The sequence below is a fragment of the Rana temporaria genome, chromosome 6 (genome assembly GCF_905171775.1).
Source record: "Rana temporaria chromosome 6, aRanTem1.1, whole genome shotgun sequence".
Classification (NCBI taxonomy): domain Eukaryota; kingdom Metazoa; phylum Chordata; class Amphibia; order Anura; family Ranidae; genus Rana; species Rana temporaria.
This window is the reverse complement of record NC_053494.1, coordinates 813,587-839,166: the sequence shown is the minus strand read 5'-3', so window position 1 is coordinate 839,166 and position 25,580 is coordinate 813,587. Positions and strand designations below refer to the sequence as shown.

Below are 25,580 nucleotides of genomic sequence, written 5' to 3'. Positions count from 1 at the left end.
TCCCGGGCACCTTGCCCGTGTAGGAGATCCCAGCTCTTTGGGGCGTGGAGTAGTCCCGGGCACCTTGCCGGTGTAGGAGATCCCAGCTCTTTGGGGCGTGGAGTAGTCCCGGGCACCTTGCCCGTGTAGGAGATCCCAGCTCTTTGGGGCGTGGAGTAGTCCCGGGGACATTGCGGGTGTAGGAGATCCCTGCTCTTTGGGGCGTGGAGCAGTCCCGGGCACCTTGCCCGTGTAGGAGATCCCAGCTCTTTGGGGCGTGGAGTAGTCCCGGGCACCTTGCCGATGTAGGAGACATGCTTGTTGGAGGAATATTGACTCCGGAGCCTTGGAGGATTCGGCTGTTGCGGCAGCATTGGACGATCCCGCTTCCAGAGTCATCAGATTTCTGCTCTTTCGATCTTGTTGGAGACGGTTGGCTTCTCGCTGGTCTGAGACCTTTTTGTACCGAGTGTTTCACCCCGTAGCTCCACCATTCTCCTCCCTGTGACCTTTGTAGGATCTCAATAGATCGAGTTCTTGACAAAAGTGTAACATTTGCCTTGTAGAAAGATAAAAAGTTTATATATATATATATATATATATAATGTGTATATAGTAGGGGATTTTGGTGACTTTGGACGTGGCGTGGTTGTTGGCAGACCCTTTATGATTACAGTGTCCCCCCCCCCCCCCCCCCTATCTTCTGATGGCTCCTTCCAGCAGGATCATGCACCATGTCACAAAGCTTCAATCATCTCACCACTATGGGGTTCCTGTACTCCAATGGCCTCCTCCACACTCACCACATCTCATCCAATAGAGACCCTCTGGGATGTGGTGGAACGGGAGATTTGCATCATGGATGTGCAGCCGACAAATCTACAGCAACTGTGGGATGTTATCAGGTCACTATGGAGGGAAATCTGAGAGGAACGTTTCCAACACCTTGTTGTATCTATTCCACCAAGAATGCAGGCCAAAGGGGTCCAACCCAGGACTTGCAAGAGGGTCCTAATAAATGGGGTCCAACCCTCTACTAGCAAGGGGAACCTAATAAAGGGGGTCCAACCCTCTACTAGAAGGGGGGACCTAATAAAGTGTCCGGAGAGTGTGTGTATATATATATATATATATATACTAATCCTGACCAGCAGGGGGAACCCTGTACACAAGGTTGAGCAGGTCCCCGGCTTTATGTATTGGACTGCCTGGAATAAGTCTCGAGTACAGAGTGCTGATTGGCTACTGGGGGGTCACAGACAGTTCTGATTTCACACATCTCCATGGCCTGGTATAGAGGAATGCAGCAGAGCCGGGTCCCTGGAAGAGGACGCTGTGATCGGAGCACATTGCTTACTCATAGATTTGGTTGTGGGTGGGGGCCGTAGGTGTGAGACCCCCCAGCCAGGTGTTTGTGTCCTCCTGATCCCTCATTTCATACTATCAGAGCTTTTTCACCCCCCTCCCCTCTCCTTTCAAAACCAAAAAATGAAACACCTGGAAGAGCCAGATTCCCGGAATGTCAGGTGATCGGCACCTCTGTCATTATTACTATAAGTACCTTCAGGATTACATCAGTGTGAACTGCATTGTGTGTGATGGCTATATATTGGGCAGAAGCACATATGGGTCAGGTTGTACAGGTGTACATACACAGGTCCGGGTGTACATACACAGGTCGGGGTGTACATACACAGGTCCGGGTGTAGAGGTGTACATACACACAGGTAGGGGCATGCAGCAGGGAGTGGTTGTGATTGTTGGGTTGGGTGTGGAGTGTGTCACGGTGTGCCAGGCGGCTGTGCTGGGTGTGCACAGTAATGCGGTCACACAGGATTTATGAGAAGTGCGCACAGAGTGACGGGGAAAGTGGAGGAATGAGAAAGAAGTTGTGCAGGAAATCCCAGTCTGAGCAAATCTGCTACAGGTGTGTCCCCGTCTCACTGCAGCCTCCGTCTCTTCTGATCCTGGGACTAACATCCCTCTTCAGGGACTGACAACCAGGAGCACCATCCGTCTTCAGGGACTGACAACCAGGAGCACCATCCGTCTTCAGGGATCGACAACCAGGAGCACCATCCGTCTTCAGGGATCGACAACCAGGAGCACCATCCGTCTTCAGGGATCGACAACCAGGAGCACCATCCGTCTTCAGGGATCAACAACCAGGAGCACCATCCGTCTTCAGGGATCGACAACCAGGAGCACCATCCGTCTTCAGGGATCGACAACCAGGAGCACCATCCGTCTTCAGGGATCAACAACCAGGAGCACCATCCGTCTTCAGGGATCAACAACCAGGAGCACCATCCGTCTTCAGGGATCAACAACCAGGAGCACCATCCGTCTTCAGGGATCGACAACCAGGAGCACCATCCGTCTTCAGGGATCGACAACCAGGAGCACCATCCGTCTTCAGGGATCGACAACCAGGAGCACCATCCGTCTTCAGGGATCAACAACCAGGAGCACCATCCGTCTTCAGGGATCAACAACCAGGAGCACCATCCGTCTTCAGGGATCGACAACCAGGAGCACCATCTGTCTTCAGGGACTGACCACTGCCAACTAGGAGCACCATCCTTCTTCAAGTACTGACCTCTGCCAACTAGGAGCACCATCCTTCAAGTACTGACCACTGCCAACTAGGAGCGCCATCCTTCTTCAAGTACTGACCTCTGCCAACTAGGAGCACCATCCTTCTTCAGGGACTGACCACTGCCAACTAGGAGCACCATCCTTCTTCAGGTACTGACCTCTGCCAACTAGGAGCACCATCCTTCTTCAGGGACTGACCACTGCCAACTAGGAGCACCATCCTTCTTCAGGGACTGACCACTGCCAACTAGGAGCACCATCCTTCTTCAGGGACTGACCACTGCCAACTAGGAGCACCATCCTTCTTCATGTACTGACCTCTGCCAACTAGGAGCACCATCCTTCTTCAGGGACTGACCACTGCCAACTAGGAGCACCATCCTTCTTCATGTACTGACCTCTGCCAACTAGGAGCACCATCCTTCTTCATGTACTGACCTCTGCCAACTAGGAGCACCATCCTTCTTCAAGTACTGACCTCTGCCAACTAGGAGCACCATCCTTCTTCAGGGACTGACCACTGCCAACTAAGGGCACCATCCATGTTCAGGAACTGACTATTTGTGGATAGGGACCTGTTTCCAGCAGCCGTCTTCTGGGGTAATTTCTTGCATTTATGACGGCAATCTATCCTCGGTACCTCTGTCTGCCAGGACTGCTATCCTTCATTCAAAGGGCAACATTCTTCTCTGACATTTAGTTCCACCTTCTATCCTCTGGACCATCATCCATCTCCCAGGATTGGCATGTTTTTTGGCCCTGGGTCCCGCCCCTGAGGGGCTACCCATCTGTCCAGCAAAGCATTTCTCAGGGCATTCCTCAGGACTTGCCTACATTTCCCGGCCTCCCCTCCAGGTCTTCACTCATCTCCCAGTATATTGGTGAACTAGGAAGAAACTCGGGAATATTGTCTCCTTCAAGGGGTTTCTGTTACCAGAAGGTCCTCTGTCTCTTTCCGGAGCTCCATCCTTCACCAGAAGCTTCCATGTCCTCCTGAGAACCTTCAACTTCTTATTATGGTGTCCATTTGACCCCCATCCATCTTCCAGGACTGGCATTTTCTTTGGACTCCTAACTGGTCTGGAGCCCAGCCCCCAAGGACTACCATCTCTCTAGTAACTAACTGGTCTGGAGCCCAGCCCCCGAGGACTACCTTTTTCTCTAGCACATTATTTTGCAGGCCTTGCATACATTTCTCAGACTCTCCTCTCAGACCAACGCCCACCTCCCAGGTTAATTGTGGATTAGGACCAATCTCCAGGAATACCGTCTCCTTCCAGGACCTTCTGGGGTTTCTGTCTTTCTCTTTCTGGACCTCCATCCTTCACCAGAAGCTTCCATGTCCCCCTGAGAACCTTCAACTTCTTATTATGATGTCCTTTTGACCCCCATCCATCTTCCAGGACTGGCATTTTCCTTGGACACCTAACGGGTCTTGAGCCCAGCCCCTGAAGATTACCATCTCTCTAGTACACCATCTTCCATATATTTTCTGGGCTGTCCTCCAGGACCAACAACGCCCATCTCCCAGGACAATTGTGGATTAGGAATTTTCAGAAATACCGTCTCCTTCTGTCACTTTCTGTGGTTTATCCTCATTTTGGACTTCCACCTTTTACCAGCAACCTCCATCTTCCTCGGAGAGCCTTCGGTCTCCTCCTGGGTTGTCCATTTGTGATGGGTGGGAACAGTGTGAAGAATGCTCCCGACACAGGTAAGTGACCTCTCTTTCTTCCTTTGCAGTGTTCTGTCTGTCTCCAGTTTTGTCCTCTCTCTCCATGTCATGTCATGTGATGTCTCGTCTTCTTCTTCCCTTCATGCTTCTCCTCTGGGCTCTTCATGGACAATATGGTGAATGTTTTGTCTTTTATCAGATGCCTCCGCAGCCCCAACATCGCCTTCTTTGTACAAACCTCACCAAAGCCCTCCACAATCCCCCAGCCAGGAACTTTTCTACACGCCTGTGGCTAGTCCTGAGCGCCGCCCCATCGACACAGGCCCCACCCCTGAGGAGCTGAAGGTGTCCAGTAATGAGCAGAAATACTTAGAGGGCTGGGGCGTCCCCTTTCATCAGGCTATGGAACAGATTCAGCAGTCTTCCCGATCATTGGATGAAATGCATAGCCAGTTCAGGAGTCTCCTTGCCTCTGGAAATGGCAGCGATGGGCCCCGGATAGCGGCCTCTGCCATTGGCTGGGAGGCTCGGCTCACAGAAGTCAGGAAAGAGCTGAAGAGTGGACTGAGGGAACTCGGGAACCTAAAGAGCCAGTATGAGGCCCTGAGTGCAGGTACTGCTGGAGGAAAATGCTGTCCGCCATCTTTCCTGTGTCCCTCTTGTCTCTGACCTATCCGCTGTCTCTTCCAGGAAAAATACTGACTGTGGGAGCAGGGAGATCAGATTCCAAGGATGCTCAGGTGAGAGAGCCACCAAGACAGACGTACTTCACACCACATAGACTTCTCCACCATGCATGGTACTCCTCCACACCACATAAACCGCTCCACCATGCATGGTACTCCTCCACACCACATAGACCGCTCCACCATGCATGGTACTCCTCCACACCACATAGACCCCTCCACCATGCATGGTACTCCTCCACACCACATAGACCCCTCCACCATGCATGGTACTCCTCCACACCACATAGACTGCTCTACCATGCATGGTACTCCTCCACACCACATAGACTACTCCACCATGCATGGTACTCCTCCACACCACATAGACCGTTCCACCATGCATGGTACTCCTCCACACCACATAGACCCCTCCACCATGCATGGTACTCCTCCACACCACATAGACCCCTCCACCATGCATGGTACTCCTCCACACCACATAGACTGCTCTACCATGCATGGTACTCCTCCACACCACATAGACTACTCCACCATGCATGGTACTCCTCCACATCACATAGACTGCTCCACCATGCATGGTACTCCTCCACACCACATAGACCACTCCACCATGCATGGTACTTCTCCACATCACATAGACCGCTCCACCATGCATGGTACTCCTCCACACCACATAGACCGTTCCACCATGCATGGTACTTCTCCACACCACATAGACCGCTCCACCATGCATGGTACTCCTCCACACCACATAGACCCCTCCACCATGCATGGTACTCCTCCACACCACATAGACCCCTCCACCATGCATGGTACTCCTCCACACCACATAGACCGCTCCACCATGCATGGTACTCCTCCACACCACATAGACCATTCCACCATGCATGGTACTCCTCCACATCACATAGACCGCTCCACCATGCATGGTACTCCTCCACACCACATAGACCGCTCCACCATGCATGGTACTCCTCCACACCACATAGACCCCTCCACCATGCATGGTACTCCTCCACACCACATAGACCACTCCACCATGCATGGTACTCCTCCACACCACATAGACTGCTCTACACCATGCATGGTACTTCTCCACACCACATAGACCGCTCCACCATGCATGGTACTCCTCCACACCACATAGACCCCTCCACCATGCATGGTACTCCTCCACACCACATAGACCACTCCACCATGCATGGTACTCCTCCACACCACATAGACCGCTCCACCATGCATGGTCCTCCGCCACACCACATAGACCCCTCCACCATGCATGGTACTCCTCCACACCACATAGACCACTCCACCATGCATGGTACTCCTCCACATCACATAGACCGCTCTACAATGCATGGTACTCCTCCACATCACATAGACCGCTCTACAATGCATGGTACTCCTCCACATTACCTTGCATATTGTACATGACTTGTTCCTATTTTTCCAGAATTCTCCACCCTGCATGGTACTTCACATTACCCAGAATGCTCCACACTAAAAGTATTTCATGATAAGTTTCCTCCCACCCCCTGTGTACGCTATCTGTTGCACACAATGACCTCACAGACCACTCTGATCAATCTCTACAGGAGGAGCTCACAGAACACCGGAAACCCTCACAGGAGGACAACAAAGAGAAGGAGAGACTGAGAGGTGAGAGGCCTGGTGCTGTACTGCAGGGAGAGATGCTCCGCAGGGGAGGAGCTCCTCAAGGAAGGTACACTGCAGCAGAGGTGCTCTGTAAGGGTGAGGGGTGGCACATGGCATAGGGGTAAAGTTCCATGGGGGAGGGATGCTCGGGTGGGGCTCTTCAGGGGCGGTACACTACGGTCTATCTGAAGCGCCCAGAGGCGATTCAGTTCGCATGTGTTGCGCTATATAAGTTTCTCACTCACTCACTTAAGGGTAAAGATCCATGGGGGAGGGATGCTTTGCGAGAAAGATACACACCAAGGTGGAGAGTCAGTGATTGGCTTAGATTTGTGTCTTGGCAGGAAAAGTTCTGTAGGGTAAAGCTCAGTTCCAGGCAGCTGTATATAGAGGATAGTCCATATGTACTCAGCACTCTGCTCTCTCCTCCTAGATCGGGTGAAACAGCTGGAGAGGGAGAACATAACACTGACCCAGAGAATCATCGAGCTGCAGGTGAGACGTCTCCAATGGTATTTCCACCCTCCATACTAAAATACACCACCCTCCATACTACAATACACCACCCTCCTTATTACAATACACTTAAACTACGTAGAGGGTTCTTTACTGTAAGAGCAGCAAGGATGTGGAATTCCCTTCCACAGGCGGTGGTCTCAGCGGGGGAGGAGCATCGATGGTTTCAAGAAACTATTAGATAATCACCTGAAGGACCCCAACATACAGAGATATACAATGTAATACTGACATCCAATCACACACAGAGGGGGGACTTGGTGTCTTTTTTCAACCTATGTAACTATGTAACCAAATTATACCTCAGATGGTGCTCAGTGTTGTATCCGATGTTCTTCTCTCCTTGGGTGGTGCTCAGTGTTGTATCCGATGATCTGCTCTCCTTGGGTGGTGCTCAGTGTTGTATCCGATGTTCTGCTCTCCTTGGGTGGTGATCAGTGTTGTATCCGATGTTCTGCTCTCCTTGGGTGGTGCTCAGTGTTGTATCCGATGTTCTGCTCTCCTTGGGTGGTGCTCAGTGTTGTATCCGATGTTCTGCTCTCCTTGGGTGGTGCTCAGTGGTGTATCCGATGTTCTGCTCTCCTTGGGTGGTGCTCAGTGTTGTATCCGATGTTCTGCTCTCCTTGGGTGGTGCTCAGTGTTGTATCCGATGTTCTGCTCTCCTTGGGTGGTGCTCAGTGTTGTATCCGATGTTCTGCTCTCCTTGGGTGGTGCTCAGTGTTGTATTCGATGTTCTGCTCTCCTTGGGTGGTGCTCAGTGTTGTATCCGATGTTCTGCTCTCCTTGGGTGGTGCTCAGTGTTGTATCCGATGTTCTGCTCTCCTTGGGTGGTGCTCAGTGTTGTATCCGATGTTCTGCTCTCCTTGGGTGGTGCTCAGTGTTGTATACGATGTTCTGCTCTCCTTGGGTGGTGCTCAGTGTTGTATCCGATGTTCTGCTCTGCTTGGGTGGTGCTCAGTGTTGTATCCGATGTTCTGCTCTCCTTGGGTGGTGCTCAGTGTTGTATCCGATGTTCTTCTCTCCTTGGGTGGTGCTCAGTGTTGTATCCGATGTTCTGCTCTCCTTGGGTGGTGCTCAGTGTTGTATCCGATGTTCTGCTCTCCTTGGGTGGTGCTCAGTGTTGTATCCGATGTTCTGCTCTCCTTGGGTGGTGCTCAGTGTTGTATTCGATGTTCTGCTCTCCTTGGGTGGTGCTCAGTGTTGTATCCGATGTTCTGCTCTCCTTGGGTGGTGCTCAGTGTTGTATCCGATGTTCTGCTCTCCTTGGGTGGTGCTCAGTGTTGTATCCGATGTTCTGCTCTCCTTGGGTGGTGCTCAGTGTTGTATCCGATGTTCTGCTCTCCTTGGGTGGTGCTCAGTGTTGTATCCGATGTTCTGCTCTCCTTGGGTGGTGCTCAGTGTTGTATCCGATGTTCTGCTCTCCTTGGGTGGTGCTCAGTGTTGTATTCGATGTTCTGCTCTCCTTGGGTGGTGCTCAGTGTTGTATCCGATGTTCTGCTCTCCTTGGGTGGTGCTCAGTGTTGTATCCGATGTTCTGCTCTCCTTGGGTGGTGCTCAGTGTTGTATCCGATGTTCTGCTCTCCTTGGGTGGTGCTCAGTGTTGTATCCGATGTTCTGCTCTCCTTGGGTGGTGCTCATTGTTGTATCCGATGTTCTGCTCTCCTTGGGTGGTGCTCAGTGTTGTATCCGATGTTCTGCTCTCCTTGGGTGGTGCTCAGTGTTGTATCCGATGTTCTGCTCTCCTTGGGTGGTGCTCAGTGTTGTATCCGATGTTCTGCTCTCCTTGGGTGGTGCTCAGTGTTGTATCCGATGTTCTGCTCTCCTTGGGTGGTGCTCAGTGTTGTATCCGATGTTCTGCTCTCCTTGGGTGGTGCTCAGTGTTGTATCCGATGTTCTGCTCTCCTTGGGTGGTGCTCAGTGTTGTATCCGATGTTCTGCTCTCCTTGGGTGGTGCTCAGTGTTGTATCCGATGTTCTGCTCTCCTTGGGTGGTGCTCAGTGTTGTATCCGATGTTCTGCTCTGCTTGGATGGTGCTCAGTGTTGTATCCGATGTTCTGCTCTCCTTGGGTGGTGCTCAGTGTTGTATCCGATGTTCTGCTCTCCTTGGGTGGTGCTCAGTGTTGTATCCGATGTTCTGCTCTCCTTGGGTGGTGCTCAGTGTTGTATCCGATGTTCTGCTCTCCTTGGGTGGTGCTCAGTGTTGTATCCGATGTTCTGCTCTCCTTGGGTGGTGCTCAGTGTTGTATTCGATGTTCTGCTCTCCTTGGGTGGTGCTCAGTGTTGTATCCGATGTTCTGCTCTCCTTGGGTGGTGCTCAGTGTTGTATCCGATGTTCTGCTCTCCTTGGGTGGTGCTCAGTGTTGTATCCGATGTTCTGCTCTCCTTGGATGGTGCTCAGTGTTGTATCCGATGTTCTGCTCTCCTTGGGTGGTGCTCAGTGTTGTATCCGATGTTCTGCTCTCCTTGGGTGGTGCTCAGTGTTGTGCCCGATGTTCTGCTCTCCTTGGGTGGTGCTCAGTGTTGTATCCGATGTTCTGCTCTCCTTGGGTGGTGCTTAGTGTTGTATCCGATGTTCTGCTCTCCTTGGGTGGTGCTCAGTGTTGTATCCGATGTTCTGCTCTCCTTGGGTGGTGCTCAGTGTTGTATCCGATGTACTGCTCTCCTTGGGTGGTGCTCAGTGTTGTATCCGATCTTCTGCTCTCCTTGGGTGGTGCTCAGTGTTGTATCCGATGTTCTGCTCTCCTTGGATGGTGCTCAGTGTTGTATCCGATGTTCTGCTCTCCTTGGGTGGTGCTCAGTGTTGTATCCGATGTTCTGCTCTCCTTGGGTGGTGCTCAGTGTTGTGCCCGATGTTCTGCTCTCCTTGGGTGGTGCTCAGTGTTGTATCCGATGTTCTGCTCTCCTTGGGTGGTGCTTAGTGTTGTATCCGATGTTCTGCTCTCCTTGGGTGGTGCTCAGTGTTGTATCCGATGTTCTGCTCTCCTTGGGTGGTGCTCAGTGTTGTATCCGATGTTCTGCTCTCCTTGGGTGGTGCTCAGTGTTGTATCCGATGTACTGCTCTCCTTGGGTGGTGCTCAGTGTTGTATCCGATCTTCTGCTCTCCTTGGGTGGTGCTCAGTGTTGTATCCGATGTTCTGCTCTCCTTGGGTGGTGCTCAGTGTTGTATCTGATGTTCTGCTCTCTTTGGGTGGTGCTCAGTGTTGTATCCGATGTTCTGCTCTCCTTGGGTGGTGCTCAGTGTTGTATCCGATGTTCTGCTCTCCTTGGGTGGTGCTGAGTGTTGTATCCGATGTTCTGCTCTCCTTGGGTGGTGCTCAGTGTTGTATCCGATGTTCTGCTCTTCTTGGGTGGTGCTCAGTGTTGTATCCGATGTTCTGCTCTCCTTGGGTGGTGCTCAGTGTTGTATCCGATGTTCTGCTCTCCTTGGGTGGTGCTCAGTGTTGTATCCGATGTTCTGCTCTCCTTGGGTGGTGCTCAGTGTTGTATCCGATCTTCTGCTCTCCTTGGGTGGTGCTCAGTGTTGTATCCGATGTTCTGCTCTCCTTGGGTGGTGCTCAGTGTTGTATCCGATGTTCTGCTCTCCTTGGGTGGTGCTCAGTGTTGTATCCGATGTTCTGCTCTCCTTGGGTGGTGCTCAGTGTTGTATCCGATCTTCTGCTCTCCTTGGGTGGTGCTCAGTGTTGTATCCGATGTTCTGCTCACCTTGGGTGGTGCTCAGAGTTGTATCCGATCTTCTGCTCTCCTTGGGTGGTGCTCGGAAATTTAACCTGAAGCATCCTGAATCCCTGACTTCTATTTCTTCTTCCTCCACAGGGTGAAGTGCAGGAACTGAACCTGCTCCAGTCTGACCTCCGCACCGCCGTAGCCGTAGCAGAGAGATTTCGGGAGGAAGCCCAGGAGAAGCTGGAGAGGAGCGAGAAAGAGAATAAGAGGTTACGAATGAAGGGGTGAGTGGGGAGAAATATGATCGATGGGGTTCTGGGATTAGAGGTTCAGGCTGCAGAGGAATGGCATTGAGTCACATGGCCTGATGAGGGATTGGACAGTGTGGAGAGTTCTGTGATCTCCTCAGAGGATGGACACCGAGGATGATGTCCATTGTGTAAGAGACAAAGTACTGAGGGCTCAATTCGTTATATTACAGGTCAGACAGTGTGGACTGGACAGAGACCTCCCCTGTGAACGGCACCGTCCAAGGATACCGCAGCCTTCCTCGGGGTGTTATCCTCTCCTCGCTGAGGTCTAATGTAAGTCACTCCTTCCTCACTTCATCATCCCCCACCCCCACCTTCTCCATTACCCTTAATCTGTCCCCCTACTTCCCTACTGCCATCCCCCACTTTACTTCCTTCTCTACTGCCATCCCCCACTTTACTTCCTTCCCTACTGCCATCCCCCACTTTACTTCCTTCTCTACTGCCATCCCCCACTTTACTTCCTTCCCTACTGCCATCCCCTACTTTACTTCCTTCCCTACTGCCACCCCCCACATTACTTCCTTCGCTACTGCCATCCCCCACACTACTTCCTTCCCTACTGCCATCCCCCGCATTACTTCCTTCCCTACTGCTATCCCCCACATTACTTCCTTCCCTACTGCCATCCCCCACATTACTTCCTTCGCTACTGCCATCCCCCACATTACTTCCTTCCCTACTGCCATCCCCCACACTACTTCCTTCCCTACTGCTATCCCCCACATTACTTCCTTCCCTACTGCCATCCCCCACTTTACTTCCTTCCCTACTGCCATCCCCCACATTACTTCCTTCCCTACTGCCATCCCCCACTTTACTTCCTTCCCTAATGCCATCCCCCACTTTACTTCCTTCCCTACTGCCATCCCCCACTTTACTTCCTTCCCTACTGCCATCCCCCACATTACTTCCTTCCCTACTGCCATCCCCCACATTACTTCCTTCCCTACTGCCATCCCCCACATTACTTCCTTCGCTACTGCCATCCCCCACATTACTTCCTTCCCTACTGCTATCCCCCACATTACTTCCTTCCCTACTGCCATCCCCCACTTTACTTCCTTCCCTACTGCCATCCCCCACATTACTTCCTTCCCTACTGCCACCCCCCACATTGCTTCCTTCCCTACTGCCATCCCCCACATTACTTCCTTCCCTACTGCCACCCCCCACATTACTTCCTTCCCTACTGCCATCCCCCACTTTACTTCCTTCCCTACTGCCATTCCCCACATTACTTCCTTCCCTACTGCCACCCCCACATTACTTCCTTCCCTACTGCCACCCCCACATTACTTCCTTCCCTACTGCCATCCCCCACATTACTTCCTTCGCTACTGCCATCCCCCACACTACTTCCTTCCCTACTGCCATCCCCCACATTACTTCCTTCCCTACTGCCATCCCCCACATTACTTCCTTCCCTACTGCCATCCCCCACTTTACTTCCTTCCCTACAGCCATCCCCCACATTACTTCCTTCGCTACTGCCATCCCCCACATTACTTCCTTCGCTACTGCCATCCCCCACATTACTTCCTTCCCTACTGCCATCCCCCACATTACTTCCTTCGCTACTGCCATCCCCCACATTACTTCCTTCCCTACTGCCATCCCCCATATTACTTCCTTCGCTACTGCTATCCCCCATATTACTTCCTTCGCTACTGCCATCCCCCACATTACTTCCTTCGCTACTGCCATCCCCCACATTACTTCCTTCCCTACTGCCATCCCCCACATTACTTCCTTCGCTACTGCTATCCCCCATATTACTTCCTTCGCTACTGCCATCCCCAACATTACTTCCTTCCCTACTGCCATCCCCCACATTACTTCCTTCACTACCCCCATAACCTACCTTCCTTCCCTCCCTACCCCCATGACCTACCTTCCTTCCCTCCCTACCCCCATAACCTACCTTCCTTCCCTCGCTACCCCCATAACCTACCTTCCTTCCCTCTTTACCCCTATAACCTATCTTGCTTCCCTCTCTACCCATATAACCTATCTTCCTTCCCTCTCTACCCCCATAGCCTACCTTCCTTCCCTCCCTACCCCCATGACCTACTTTCTTCCCTCCCTACCCCCATAACCTACCTTCCTTCCCTCGCTACCCCCATAACCTACCTTCCTTCCCTCTTTACCCCTATAACCTATCTTGCTTCCCTCTCTACCCATATAACCTATCTTGCTTCCCTCTCTACCCCCATAGCCTACCTTCCTTCTCTCCCTACCCCCTATAACCTACCTTCCTAACCCTTAATCTGTCCCCTGCCTTGTTCCTTCCCTACAACCCCCCCACCCCCCTTTCCTTCCCTCCTGTGATGGACTGTCCAGCACCCAGCTTGGGTGCTTCCGTCAACATATATTGCTTACTCCAGGTATTATAGCTGAGCACCCAAGGACTAGACGACACTAACTTAGGTGCAAACTGGAACTGACTTTATTGTAAACTCACACAGAATTTATATATCACACAAAATCAGATAAAAGCTTGATCACATTATCCTTAAAGCGGAGGTTCACCCAAAATCACAACTATAGTCTAACACAACCACTGCAATATGTACATGATTTTTGCCATATGTAAATACCTTAATATTGCCGTTTATAAAGCGACTTCCGGGATTCCCCTCCCGCGGGAGTAGGCGTTTCTAAGCCTTTCCCCATTGCCACAATGCAATGTGGGACACTGTGTCGTGCTTCCAAAGATACAGTGTGGGTCTCCGTGCAGCGAAATCTCGAGAGATTATACATATCACGTGACGCCGGTCACGTGACAAGGGCGTCTCTAATTGCGCCATTTTAAGAAAGGGCATGCAGTTAAATAATGCCATTATCGAGAGAATGAGCGGTGAATGCTGGGAGATCAGCATTCACCGCTTCCAGGAAGTGATTGCTTGTGGGCTTCACAATGCCCACAAGCAAAATGGAAACTTCATCACACGGATTTTATAACTCCTTCATTGCCGAGAAAACGGACAGCGATTATATACAGCTACAAGAGAAGTGAAGTGTACCTTAATATTGTTATACCACAGTGAATGCTTGAAAAAAAAAATCCTTGGCCGCGGAACCCCCGCTTTAAGAATAATCACATCTAAGGAACAGCCAACGTACACAACGTACACATACACAGTACGCTAATTAACAACAAGCCTTGACTAGTCGGGATATCCAAACAATCCGGCAACAAGCCCAAAAACCCTGAATACAAAGTACATTACACATTATCATAAACATAACCACTTAACATCCCACAATGGTTCCATAAGAAGGTAAAGTGCACCCAATATTAATCACATCTCCAAGAGATGAGCAGACAGACAGAAACAATAGGTGACTCAATTGACAATTCACACCCAGGAGGCACACAATGAGGCAAAAACACACATAACGCCTTAAACAGATTATAGCAGGAGACCCCAGAATCAGGTTGGTTTGAGCTGATTATATTAATATCTACTCCGAGTCTCGCAGTCTAAAGGAGTCATTTGCTGGTTTAGGCACAAAGACCCCGAAATCTGTATCCCGGTCCAAGATTGCCAGAGTCTGTGTGTTTCAGGGAGACATGGACCCCAATCCAAATCAAGACTACTCCAAGGGTCCCCCAGGCACACACCTCCCAAGAATAGAGCCCCCTCAAATGCCAGGACACAAAGTCAGTAGGCAAGAGACTACCCTGCAGTCCCCCTCGTCCTGGTTGGGACTGTCACACCTCCCTACCCTCATAACCTACCTTTCTTCCCTCCCTAACTCCATCACTTACCTTCCCACCCACCACCTTCCTTCTTATGTCTCCCTCCTTTGCAGGACGCAATTGTGAAGTCCAGCAGCCTCATGAGTGTCCCTCCCAGAGGGTCCTCCTCCACAGACTCAGGTATGGGTGAGCGTGGCTCAGGTGTAGGCTTGGTGTAGTAGTATTTTTTTCCTTGTACCCATCCCTCACCTGTTTGTGTTGTTTCTGGGCCCAGTCCTGCTGTTCCTTTCCCACTGTAGAGACACCATTGTACATTTATGTCTGTCTTTCCTCTGTCAGACGCAGCCTCGGCCCGCAAGGAGCGCAGAGGAAGTCTAGAGACCTTACTGAACCAGTCTAAAGCCACGTAGGTCCTTCATGTCCCTTACCACCAACCAGTAATTACCCCATGTGATTTCTGATCTTTTATCCATATTCTTCCTGCAGAGAGAATCTAACTGAGGACTCTGGCTCCTTCCTGCGCCGATATGGCGGCTCCAAGAGAGGGGTCTTCCTGCGTTGGGCACAGGATCGTACCTGCGGCTATAAGGTGAGCGAGGAGCTATGATATCTTCTTTGCAAGGGGTGAGATACTTAGCATGGGGAAGGGTGGGATACTCTGCAGATGTGGTGTGTTTTTTTATGGGGTCTTCAAAGTCTTCACATCATACAAACCTGACCACATCTATTTTTGCAGCATGTGGTCATTACAAACTTCAGCTCCTCCTGGGTGGACGGCATGGCGCTATGTGCACTCCTGCACTCCTACCTCCCGCAGGCGATCCCCTATAACCAACTACGCCCTCTGGAGAAGGTAAGAACCTCCCCATTGCCCTCATAAATAAATGTCACTGTGACAAACCCTCGTCCTCAACAGAACTTTGTCCGCTGGGACAGACTTGCCGTCTTGTAGCTCAGAAGACACAATCAACATTATCATAAATAGAAACACAGAAAACCTTCTCACAATAGCAGAGTTAATTAACACAAACAACAATGGGTGAAAGACTCTTAGAGCCGGTTCACACTGGGGCGACTCGTCAGGCGACTCAGTCGCCTGACAAGTCGCATCCCATTCTATTCAATAGAACCGTTCTAATAGAAGCGACGCAAGTCGCTCCGACTTAGAAAAAGGTTCTTGTACGACTTCGGGGGCGATTTGGGGCGACTTGCATTGACTTCTATACAGAAGTAATTTTGCAAGTCGCCTCTGAAGTCGTCTTCAGAACGCCTTGCCGAGTCGCCCCCGAAGTTTTGCCGCCCCTGTGTGAACCGGCTCTTAGAGCCCACACTAGACTTATTTACAATAAACACATTATAGCCGACAACAGACAGACAGGTGGCTGGAGTTGAAGACATCAGCATCTTCTATGAGCCCCAACATTATGAAGCCATCAGAGTGAACATATCTCCTCAGATGATCGTCTGTGCAATGCACAGGGGCCCTTCCCCCGGCGGACATATCCCCACTCTGCAAACACTTCTCTCCAACCTCAAGAAGTTTTCCACTACAAGATGGGACGCAACCAGCATCAGTCTGCCCCAATCAGCTCTTTAGAGCGGGCTGCGGGAGTACTAACACCATGACAATACATATTACATACATCTTCATAAAATTTCCACAGCTGGTTCCCATACCAGGAGCTGTAGTATAATCCGGGTATGTGTTGTTCTCTGGAACAGCGCAGAATAAGGATTCCTAGGGAGCTGCGGTGGCTCAACGCGATTGGCACTGCGCTGACAAGCCATTCACCTCTGCAGCTAGGGGTTCGGATCCCGGTCTCGGCTACATGTGAATTGAGTTTGGTGGTCTCAGCCTGGCTCCCAGTGGGTGTGCTATGCGAGGTAAGCCTGCGCTTAGTACGCCCACCCCCCCCCCCCTACAAAAACCACCACGCTTACACACGCACTCGAAATTGGGTTAACATGCACGCACTTTGACCACGCGGTCTCTAAAAAGAGAGGCGAAGGACTAACGGGGCTGGTTGAGCGGGCTAGATCCTCTGCCCCGTTGGGCTTCAAAGCGGAGCAGGTAGGGCGGGCTGTGTGGGAGGACCCCCTCACACACCCGCCATTGCCACCCGGGGCATGGAGAAAGGTGGCAGATTGCCTCTGGGGGAGGCCTGCCTACTCCCAACTCCTGCAGTCCGGCTCCTCTCTCGAGTACACGCACAAAATACACTTTAAAAAAAAAAAAAAGAATAAGGATTCCTATCAGCGGTAATACGAGATTCTTTAGGTTGTTATGGTCAGAGACGGAGTCCATGTTTGTTTAGCTTCCATGCATCCTGTCTCTGCCCAGACACGCCCATAAGCCTTTAGCCATTATTCCTTAGTTAATACAACCAATGAATAATGGCTAAAGGCTTATGGGCGTGTCTGGGCAGAGACAGGATGCATTCATGTTCTTGTTTGTATTAACTAATCCTGTTGGAAGGATTTCCTGTGTTGTCACATCCTTATTTGGTCACATCCTGTGAGGTCACATCCTGTGTAGGAGGCGATTGGCTGTTGGAGCCAGGACTTCCTGTTTGTAATTTCTTTTGTCTTTTTTACGAATAAAAGAGCCAGTCAGACTGGTCTCTGGCCATCATGCTGACGGAGCTGAGGTACGTAGCTGTGGTGATGTCTGTTTACTGGGGATATACGGGAAATAGAGTGATAGGTAAGATGCATCATATCATTAGACGAAATGCGTGCTTATTAGCGCAATGGATCCATGGTGTGCGCATAGCCTACAGCCAAATTTCCATGACAGGGGGACATGAACTTGAATCCAAAGTCACATTACTTCAAGGTCCCCAGACATACACCTCACAAAGAGTATTGTTCCCCCCAAATGTCAGGGCCCATAATCAGAAGGCAAGACGCCGGCATTGAGTCCTCTCCCAAAGCCTCTGTCCCGGCTGGTCTGTCACAGTCACATATCTGATTTCTGTTGGAGAACAGGTGAGGCCGTTGGCCATAACCAGGGCCGGCCTTAGGTGTTCAGGTGCCCTGTGCAAGCTAATCCCGTGCCCCCCCCCCATCTTCACTAATCCTGTGGCGCCCCCAAGACATTGTGCAATTTGCCACCCCCCTGAAAGTGCCGCCTGGTACATTGGTACCATCGGTTCCCATGTGATCATGTGAGCAACTGACTGCGACTTACATTCTGCAAAATGTGATGGCCGCACGGCGCCCCTGTTGCCCATGGCGCCCTGTGCGGCCACACAGCTCGCACACCCCAAAGGCCAGCCCTGGCCATAACAACCAATCCGGTTGCTTCTAGAAGGATGAAACGGGATTGGTTGTGGGGGTAGCCAGCAGCTCCACCTCTTCTCTGGCCTCTCACAATCCACCCAACTGTTGGCCTCCAATTTTATAATCTTCTTTTCCTTAGAGGAAAAATCTACAGTTGGCGTTCCAGGCAGCGGAGAGTGTTGGGATCACCCCTCTCTTGGTAAGTCTTCCTATTATTACCCCCCACCCCACCCCCCCACCACACCTTTTCTTCTAATCCGCCCCCTTCTCTTCCTTCCCGCCAGACCGTAGATCACATGCTCCAGATGCAGGGCCCCGATTGGCAGAAAGTTCTTCTCTATGTTGAATCCATTTACCAGAAATTTGAAGCATGAAGATGGAAACGGATTCCGGATTGTCCACCATGGCCTGCTGGATCCAGAAGACGGACTGAGGTGATTTCCTGCTGGATCCTGCTCTGTGATTGGATGGAATTATCTGCTGTGATTGGGTCACAAAGTTCCTTTATTTAAGGATGGTGCCAATCTATATCCAGTACATAATCATTGTACGTCTGATAAACGCCGCGTCCGGCCGGGTGAACGTCGGATTATGTGATTGGCTGCATTGTTACATTGTGATTGGCTCTGGATTCTTGGACGTTGTCTGATCAGTATTTCATATTATAGACTGACTTCTTCAATACCAGAAATGGTTCAAGTCTCATGTACCCTCCCCCCATGTAATGTCCCCTTTTATCGTCTCCTCGTCAGATATTTTATATTAAAGATATTATATTATCCCAGGAAACACTCAGAATGAAAGATGGTCGGTGTCTCAGAAACTTATGTGAGGTGACATCTATTGAGGTATCGGGGGAATGTCTGTGTACTGGGGGAGAAGGATCGTAGGGGGGATGTCTGTGTACTGGGGGAGGAGTATCGGGGGGTGTCTGTGTACTGGGGGAGAAGGATCGGGGGTGTCTGTGTACTGGGGGAGAAGGATCGGGGATGTCTGTGTACTGGGGGAGGAGTATCGGGGGGTGTCTGTGTACTGGGGGAGAAGGATTGTAGGGGAGTGTCTGTGTACTGGGGGAGAAGGATTGGGGGATGTCTGTGTACTGGGGGAGAAGGATTGGGGGATGTCTGTGTACTGGGGGAGGAGTATCGGGGGGTGTCTATGTACTGGGGGAGAAGGATCAGGGGTGTCTGTGTACTGGGGGAGAAGGATCGGGGGTGTCTGTGTACTGGGGGAGAAGGATTGGGGGTGTCTGTGTACTGGGGGAGAAGGATTGGGGGATGTCTGTGTACTGGGGGAGGAGTATCGGGGGGTGTCTGTGTACTGGGGGAGAAGGATTGGGGGATGTCTGTGTACTGGGGGAGGAGTATCGGGGGGTGTCTGTGTACTGGGGGAGAAGGATTGTAGGGGAGTGTCTGTGTACTGGGGGAGAAGGATTGGGGGATGTCTGTGTACTGGGGGAGGAGTATCGGGGGGTGTCTATGTACTGGGGGAGAAGGATCAGGGGTGTCTGTGTACTGGGGGAGAAGGATCGGGGGTGTCTGTGTACTGGGGGAGAAGGATTGGGGGTGTCTGTGTACTGGGGGAGAAGGATTGGGGGATGTCTGTGTACTGGGGGAGGAGTATCGGGGGGTGTCTGTGTACTGGGGGAGAAGGATTGTAGGGGAGTGTCTGTGTACTGGGGGAGAAGGATTGGGGGATGTCTGTGTACTGGGGGAGGAGTATCGGGGGGTGTCTATGTACTGGGGGAGAAGGATCAGGGGTGTCTGTGTACTGGGGGAGAAGGATCGGGGGTGTCTGTGTACTGGGGGAGAAGGATCGGGGGTGTCTGTGTACTGGGGGAGAAGGATTGGGGGTGTCTGTGTACTGGGGGAGAAGGATTGGGGGATGTCTGTGTACTGGGGGAGGAGTATCGGGGGGTGTCTGTGTACTGGGGGAGAAGGATTGTAGGGGGGTGTCTGTGTACTGGGGGAGAAGGATCGGGGGTGTCTGTGTACTGGGGGAGAAGGATTGGGGGATGTCTGTGTACTGGGGGAGGAGTATCGGGGGATGTCTGTGTACTGGGGGAGAAGGATCAGGGGTGTCTGTGTACTGGGGGAGAAGGATCGGGGGTGTCTGTGTACTGGGGGAGAAGGATTGGGGGATGTCTGTGTACTGGGGGAGGAGTATCGGGGGGTGTCTATGTACTGGGGGAGAAGGATCAGGGGTGTCTGTGTACGGGGGGAGGAGGATCGGGGGGTGTCTGTGTACGGGGGGAGGAGGATTGGGGGATGTCTGTGTACTGGGGGAGGAGTATCGGGGGGTGTCTATGTACTGGGGGAGAAGGATCAGGGGTGTCTGTGTACTGGGGGAGAAGGATCGGGGGTGTCTGTGTACTGGGGGAGAAGGATTGGGGGATGTCTGTGTACTGGGGGAGGAGTATCGGGGGGTGTCTATGTACTGGGGGAGAAGGATCAGGGGTGTCTGTGTACGGGGGGAGGAGGATCGGGGGGTGTCTGTGTACGGGGGGAGGAGGATCGGGGGGGATGTCTATGTACTGGGGGAGGAGGATCGGAATAAAATCTATGTGGATTAGTTACATTGTGACACATTTTTGAAGCATTTCTCTAAAATTGCCGATCTCCTTCGATCCCCCAGGAGTGACCATCCAATAGGATGAGATTATTTCCAGACACAAAGATTTCGCTGTTGTCATATAAAATGTCTACAAAGTTTCAAAAACCAACAAAAATATTTATTTTTACAAACAGAAGTGCATCACACAAATATCACCAACAATAAATAAGAAACACCTTTTTCTTCATTTTATTTTTCTAAGCAGTTTAGTCGGCGCCCCCCACTGGTTCCTCTGTGGAAGTGCAGGACATGTATGTTCTATTATTATAGGCTGGGGATGGAATTGTGTTGCTGATTCAGAAAAGCTCAGCAGGGGGCGCCAGAGAGACAGAGAGACAGCGTGAATGAGTGTAATGTGTGGAACTGCATAGGAAAGGGAAAGGATTGGTGGGAGTCCGCGTCTCTCAGCCAATAGAGTCAGGGGAGGCGGAGTTCTGGGGAAAGCGGAAGGTCAGGTGGGTAAATGACCCTCCCTCACATTTTTTTCCAGTTTTGTTCATTGATGAAAATTGGAATTGAGATTCTTCAGAGTTTTTCCCAATTTATTTACAAATTTTATTTTCATCACTGAAAACACTCAGCTGATGGTCCAGATTACCCAGTGACCCCAAATCACCCAGTGACCCCAGAGAGTCCAGTGACCCCAAAGCATCCAGTGACCCCCAGTGACCCCAAAGCATCCAGTGACCCCCAGTGACCCCAAATCACCCAGTGACCCCCAGTGACCCCAAATCACCCAGTGACCCCAAAGCATCCAGTGACCCCAAATCACCCAGTGACCCCAAATCACCCAGTGACCCCAAATCACCCAGTGACCCCAGAGTGTCTAGTGACCCCAAAGCGTCCAGTGACCCCAGAGTGTCCAGTGACCCCAGAGTGTCCAGTGACCCCAAATCACCCAGTGACCCCAAATCACCCAGTGACACCCAGTGACCCCAAATCACCCAGTGACCCCAAATCACCCAGTGACCCCAGAGTGTCTAGTGACCCCAAAGCGTCCAGTGACCCCAGAGTGTCCAGTGACCCCAGAGTGTCCAGTGACCCCAAAGCATCCAGTGACCCCCAGTGACCCCAAAGCATCCAGTGACCCCCAGTGACCCCAAATCACCCAGTGACCCCCAGTGACCCCAAATCACCCAGTGACCCCAAAGCATCCAGTGACCCCAAATCACCCAGTGACCCCAAATCACCCAGTGACCCCAAATCACCCAGTGACCCCAGAGTGTCTAGTGACCCCAAAGCGTCCAGTGACCCCAGAGTGTCCAGTGACCCCAGAGTGTCCAGTGACCCCAAATCACCCAGTGACCCCAAATCACCCAGTGACACCCAGTGACCCCAAATCACCCAGTGACCCCAAATCACCCAGTGACCCCAGAGTGTCTAGTGACCCCAAAGCGTCCAGTGACCCCAGAGTGTCCAGTGACCCCAGAGTGTCCAGTGACCCCAAATCACCCAGTGACCCCAAAGCGTCCAGTGACCCCAAAGCGTCCAGTGACCCCAGAGTGTCCAGTGACCCCAAATCACCCAGTGACCCCAAAGCGTCCAGTGACCCCAGAGTGTCCAGTGACCCCAAAGCATCCAGTGACACCCAGTGACCCCAGAGTGTCCAGTGACCCCAAAGCATCCAGTGACTCCAGAGTGTCCAGTGACCCCAAAGCTTCCAGTGACCCCAAAGCGTCCAGTGACCCCAAAGCATCCAGTGACCCCAGAGTTTCCAGTGACCCCAAAGCGTCCAGTGACCCCAAAGCATCCAGTGACACCCAGTGACCCTGTGACACCCAGTGACCCCCAGTGACCCCAAATCACCCAGTGACACCCAGTGACCCCAAAGCGTCCAGTGACACCCAGTGACCCCAAATCACCCAGTGACCCCCAGTGACCCCAAAGCATCCAGTGACCCCAAAGCATCCAGTGACCCCCAGTGACCCCAAATCACCCAGTGACCCCCAGTGATCCCAAATCACCCAGTGACCCCCAGTGATCCCAAATCACCCAGTGACCCCCAGTGACCCCAAATCACCCAGTGACCCCAAATCACCCAGTGACCCCAAATCATCCAGTGACACCAAGTGGCCCCAAATCACCCAGTGACACCCAGTGACCCCAAAGCGTCCAGTGACCCCAAATCACCCAGTGACCCCAGAGTGTCCAGTGACCCCAAATCACCCAGTGACCCCAGAGTGTCCAGTGACCCCAAAGCATCCAGTGACACCCAGTGACCCTGTGACCCCCAGTTACCCCAAAGCATCCAGTGACACCCAGTGACCCTGTGACCCCCAGTTACCCCAAAGCATCCAGTGACACCCAGTGACCCTGTGACACCCAGTTACCCCAAAGTATCCAGTGACCCCAGAGTGTCCAGTGGCCCCAAAGCATCCAGTGACACCCAGTGACCCCAAAGCATCCAGTGACCCCAGAGTGTCCAGTGACCCCAAAGCATCCAGTGACCCCAGAGTGTCCAGTGACCCCAAAGCATCCAGTAATACCCAATGACCCCAAAGCATCCTGTGATACCCAGTGACCCCAAAGCATTCAGTGACCCCCCTGAGCACCCTGTGATACCCAGTTACCCCGAAAACACCCTGTGACACTGAGTGATCTCAAATCTTGTGACACCGACTGACCCCAGAGTTTCCAGTGACGACCATAGTACCCTGTGACCCCAGAGTGTCCAGTGACCCCAGTGTACCTCCATGACCCCTCTGATCTCTTGGGTTGTCTGTGAGGCCGGCCCTGAGAGCCGTCACTGGAGTGTATGTAGGCCGGAAGTAGCTGCAAAGAGGCGGCAGGAGATCAGCAGCGAGATGTAACAAAGGAGGAAAAGAGGATTTTATTTAAATGAATGGGAATGTTTTATGAGGAATGTCATCCAAGGTTATATATAAGAAGGCTTTGTCCCCTCCTGGCCGTGCTGTCGGGTAGAGGTGTGTGAGTAGCAGATCCTGGGACAGAGGAGATTGGTCCAATGTAACGTGCAGCAAGGCCTACAGGTGACCAGAGGGTGGCGCTGTGGAGTCACAATGATCATGTGAGCCCATTCATTCTGATCTGTTTGTGAACGTTATACAGTTACATATAGGTGGATTCAGATAGGTTTACGCCGGCGTATCAGTAGATAGAAGCTTAGTAGATACGCCGTCGTAACTTTGAATCTGCGCCGTCGTAATTTTAAGAGTATTCCGGAAACCAGATACGCTTAAATTAGGCTAAGATACGGGCGGCGTAAGTCTCCTACGCCGTCGTATCTTAGGGTGCAATTTTCCCGCTGGGCCGCCAGGTGGCGCTTCCGTTGAGTTCGGCGTAGAATATGCAAATGACTAGATACGCCGATTCACGAACGTACGTGCGCCCGTCGCAATTAGTTATGCCGTTTACGTTAGAGATACGCCGGCGTAAAGATAAAGCTGCTCCCTAGGTGGCGCAGCCCATGCAAAGTATGGACGTCGGAACAAGCCTATCTTTTTACGTCGTTTGCGTAAGTCGTACGCGAATCGGGCTGTGCGTAATTTACGTTCACGTCATGACGGCGTACTTTGGAGCAATGCACACTGGGATATGTCCACGGACGGCGCATGCGCCATTCGTAAAAAAACGTCAATCACGTCGGGTCACCAATCATTTACATAAAACACGCCCCCCTCATCATCATTTAAATTAGGCGCGCTTACGCCGGCCCCATTCACGCTACGCCGCCGTAACTTAGGAGGCAAGTGCTTTGTGAATACAGAACTTGCCTCTCTGACTTACGGCGGCGTAGCGTATATGCGATACGCTACGCCGCCTCAAAAGTGAGCCAGTCTATCTGAATCTGGCTAATAGTTACACAGCTGCATAGTTACATAGTTATATAGTTATATAGTTACATAGTTATATAGTTCTATAGTTACATAGTTATATAGTTATATAGTTACATAGTTATATAGTTACATAGTTATATAGTTATACATTTATATAGTTACATAGTTATATAGTTACATAGTTATACAGTTACATAGTTATATAGTTATACAGTTACATAGTTATATAGTTACATTGTTACATAATTAGTCTGGTTGAAAAAAGTCCACCCAGTTGAACCAATAATATGGATGTATGATAGGGGGGTGTTCCAAGATGGCGGCTCCGGAGGAATGTGGGCTGTGAGGACGCGGTTGGCCTCCATGGACGTCCGTCTGGAATATCGGGATATCGGCACACCCCCCATCACAGAACAGCGCGGTGGTCGCCATTTTGTCGGAGAAATTCTTGGTGCTGCCCGAGGACTTTCCATAAACCTCCCCCAATAATTTATTACCTCTCAGTGATTGGCACCTGGCTCCCCCCCTAGCAGCCAATCACAGGACACCTGAGGCTTTGTTGGGTGACGGAGTGTCAGGAATAGCTCAGGACATGGCGGGGGTCAGAGGTCAGGCCGTCGCTCTCAGCTGTCGCTGGCAGTCAGCTGTCGGTCCTCCGGCCGTGTAAGGGAGTCCGGAGTGTGTGGAGGATATTTATAAAAGACAGAAATATCTTCACTGCCCCAAAAATGTCCCCATGGATGTCTCTTGTATAATGTCTCCATGGGTGTCTCTCTTATCATGTCTCCATGGGTGTCTCTTGTATAATGTCTCCATGGATGTCTCTCTTATAATGTCTCCATGGATGTCTCTCTTATAATGTCTCCATGGATGTCTCTCTTATAATGTCTCCATGGATGTCTCTCTTATAATGTCTCCATGGGTGTCTCTCGTATAATGTCTCCATGGATGTCTCTCTTATAATGTCTCCATGGATGTCTCTCATATAATGTCTCCATGGATGTCTCTCATATAATGTCTCCATGGGTGTCTCTCGTATAATGTCTCCATGGGTGTCTCTCGTATAATGTCTCCATGGATGTCTCTCTTATAATG

General features: G+C 51.4%; 1 protein-coding gene across 1 annotated transcript; it reads left to right on the top strand.

Moving 5' to 3' along the window:
- Window positions 1-4,204: 4,204 nt before the first annotated feature.
- Window positions 4,205-18,864, top strand: LOC120942886 (cytospin-B-like). Its single transcript, XM_040355827.1, has 13 exons — window positions 4,205-4,291; window positions 4,452-4,865; window positions 4,943-4,992; window positions 6,537-6,600; window positions 7,031-7,092; window positions 10,927-11,060; window positions 11,258-11,360; window positions 14,907-14,973; window positions 15,133-15,199; window positions 15,280-15,382; window positions 15,530-15,646; window positions 18,215-18,274; window positions 18,360-18,864. Exons 1-13 carry the CDS (start codon window positions 4,255-4,257, stop codon window positions 18,447-18,449), a joined length of 1,368 nt encoding a protein of 455 aa, XP_040211761.1. The 5' UTR covers window positions 4,205-4,254; the 3' UTR covers window positions 18,450-18,864.
- Window positions 18,865-25,580: the final 6,716 nt, after the last annotated feature.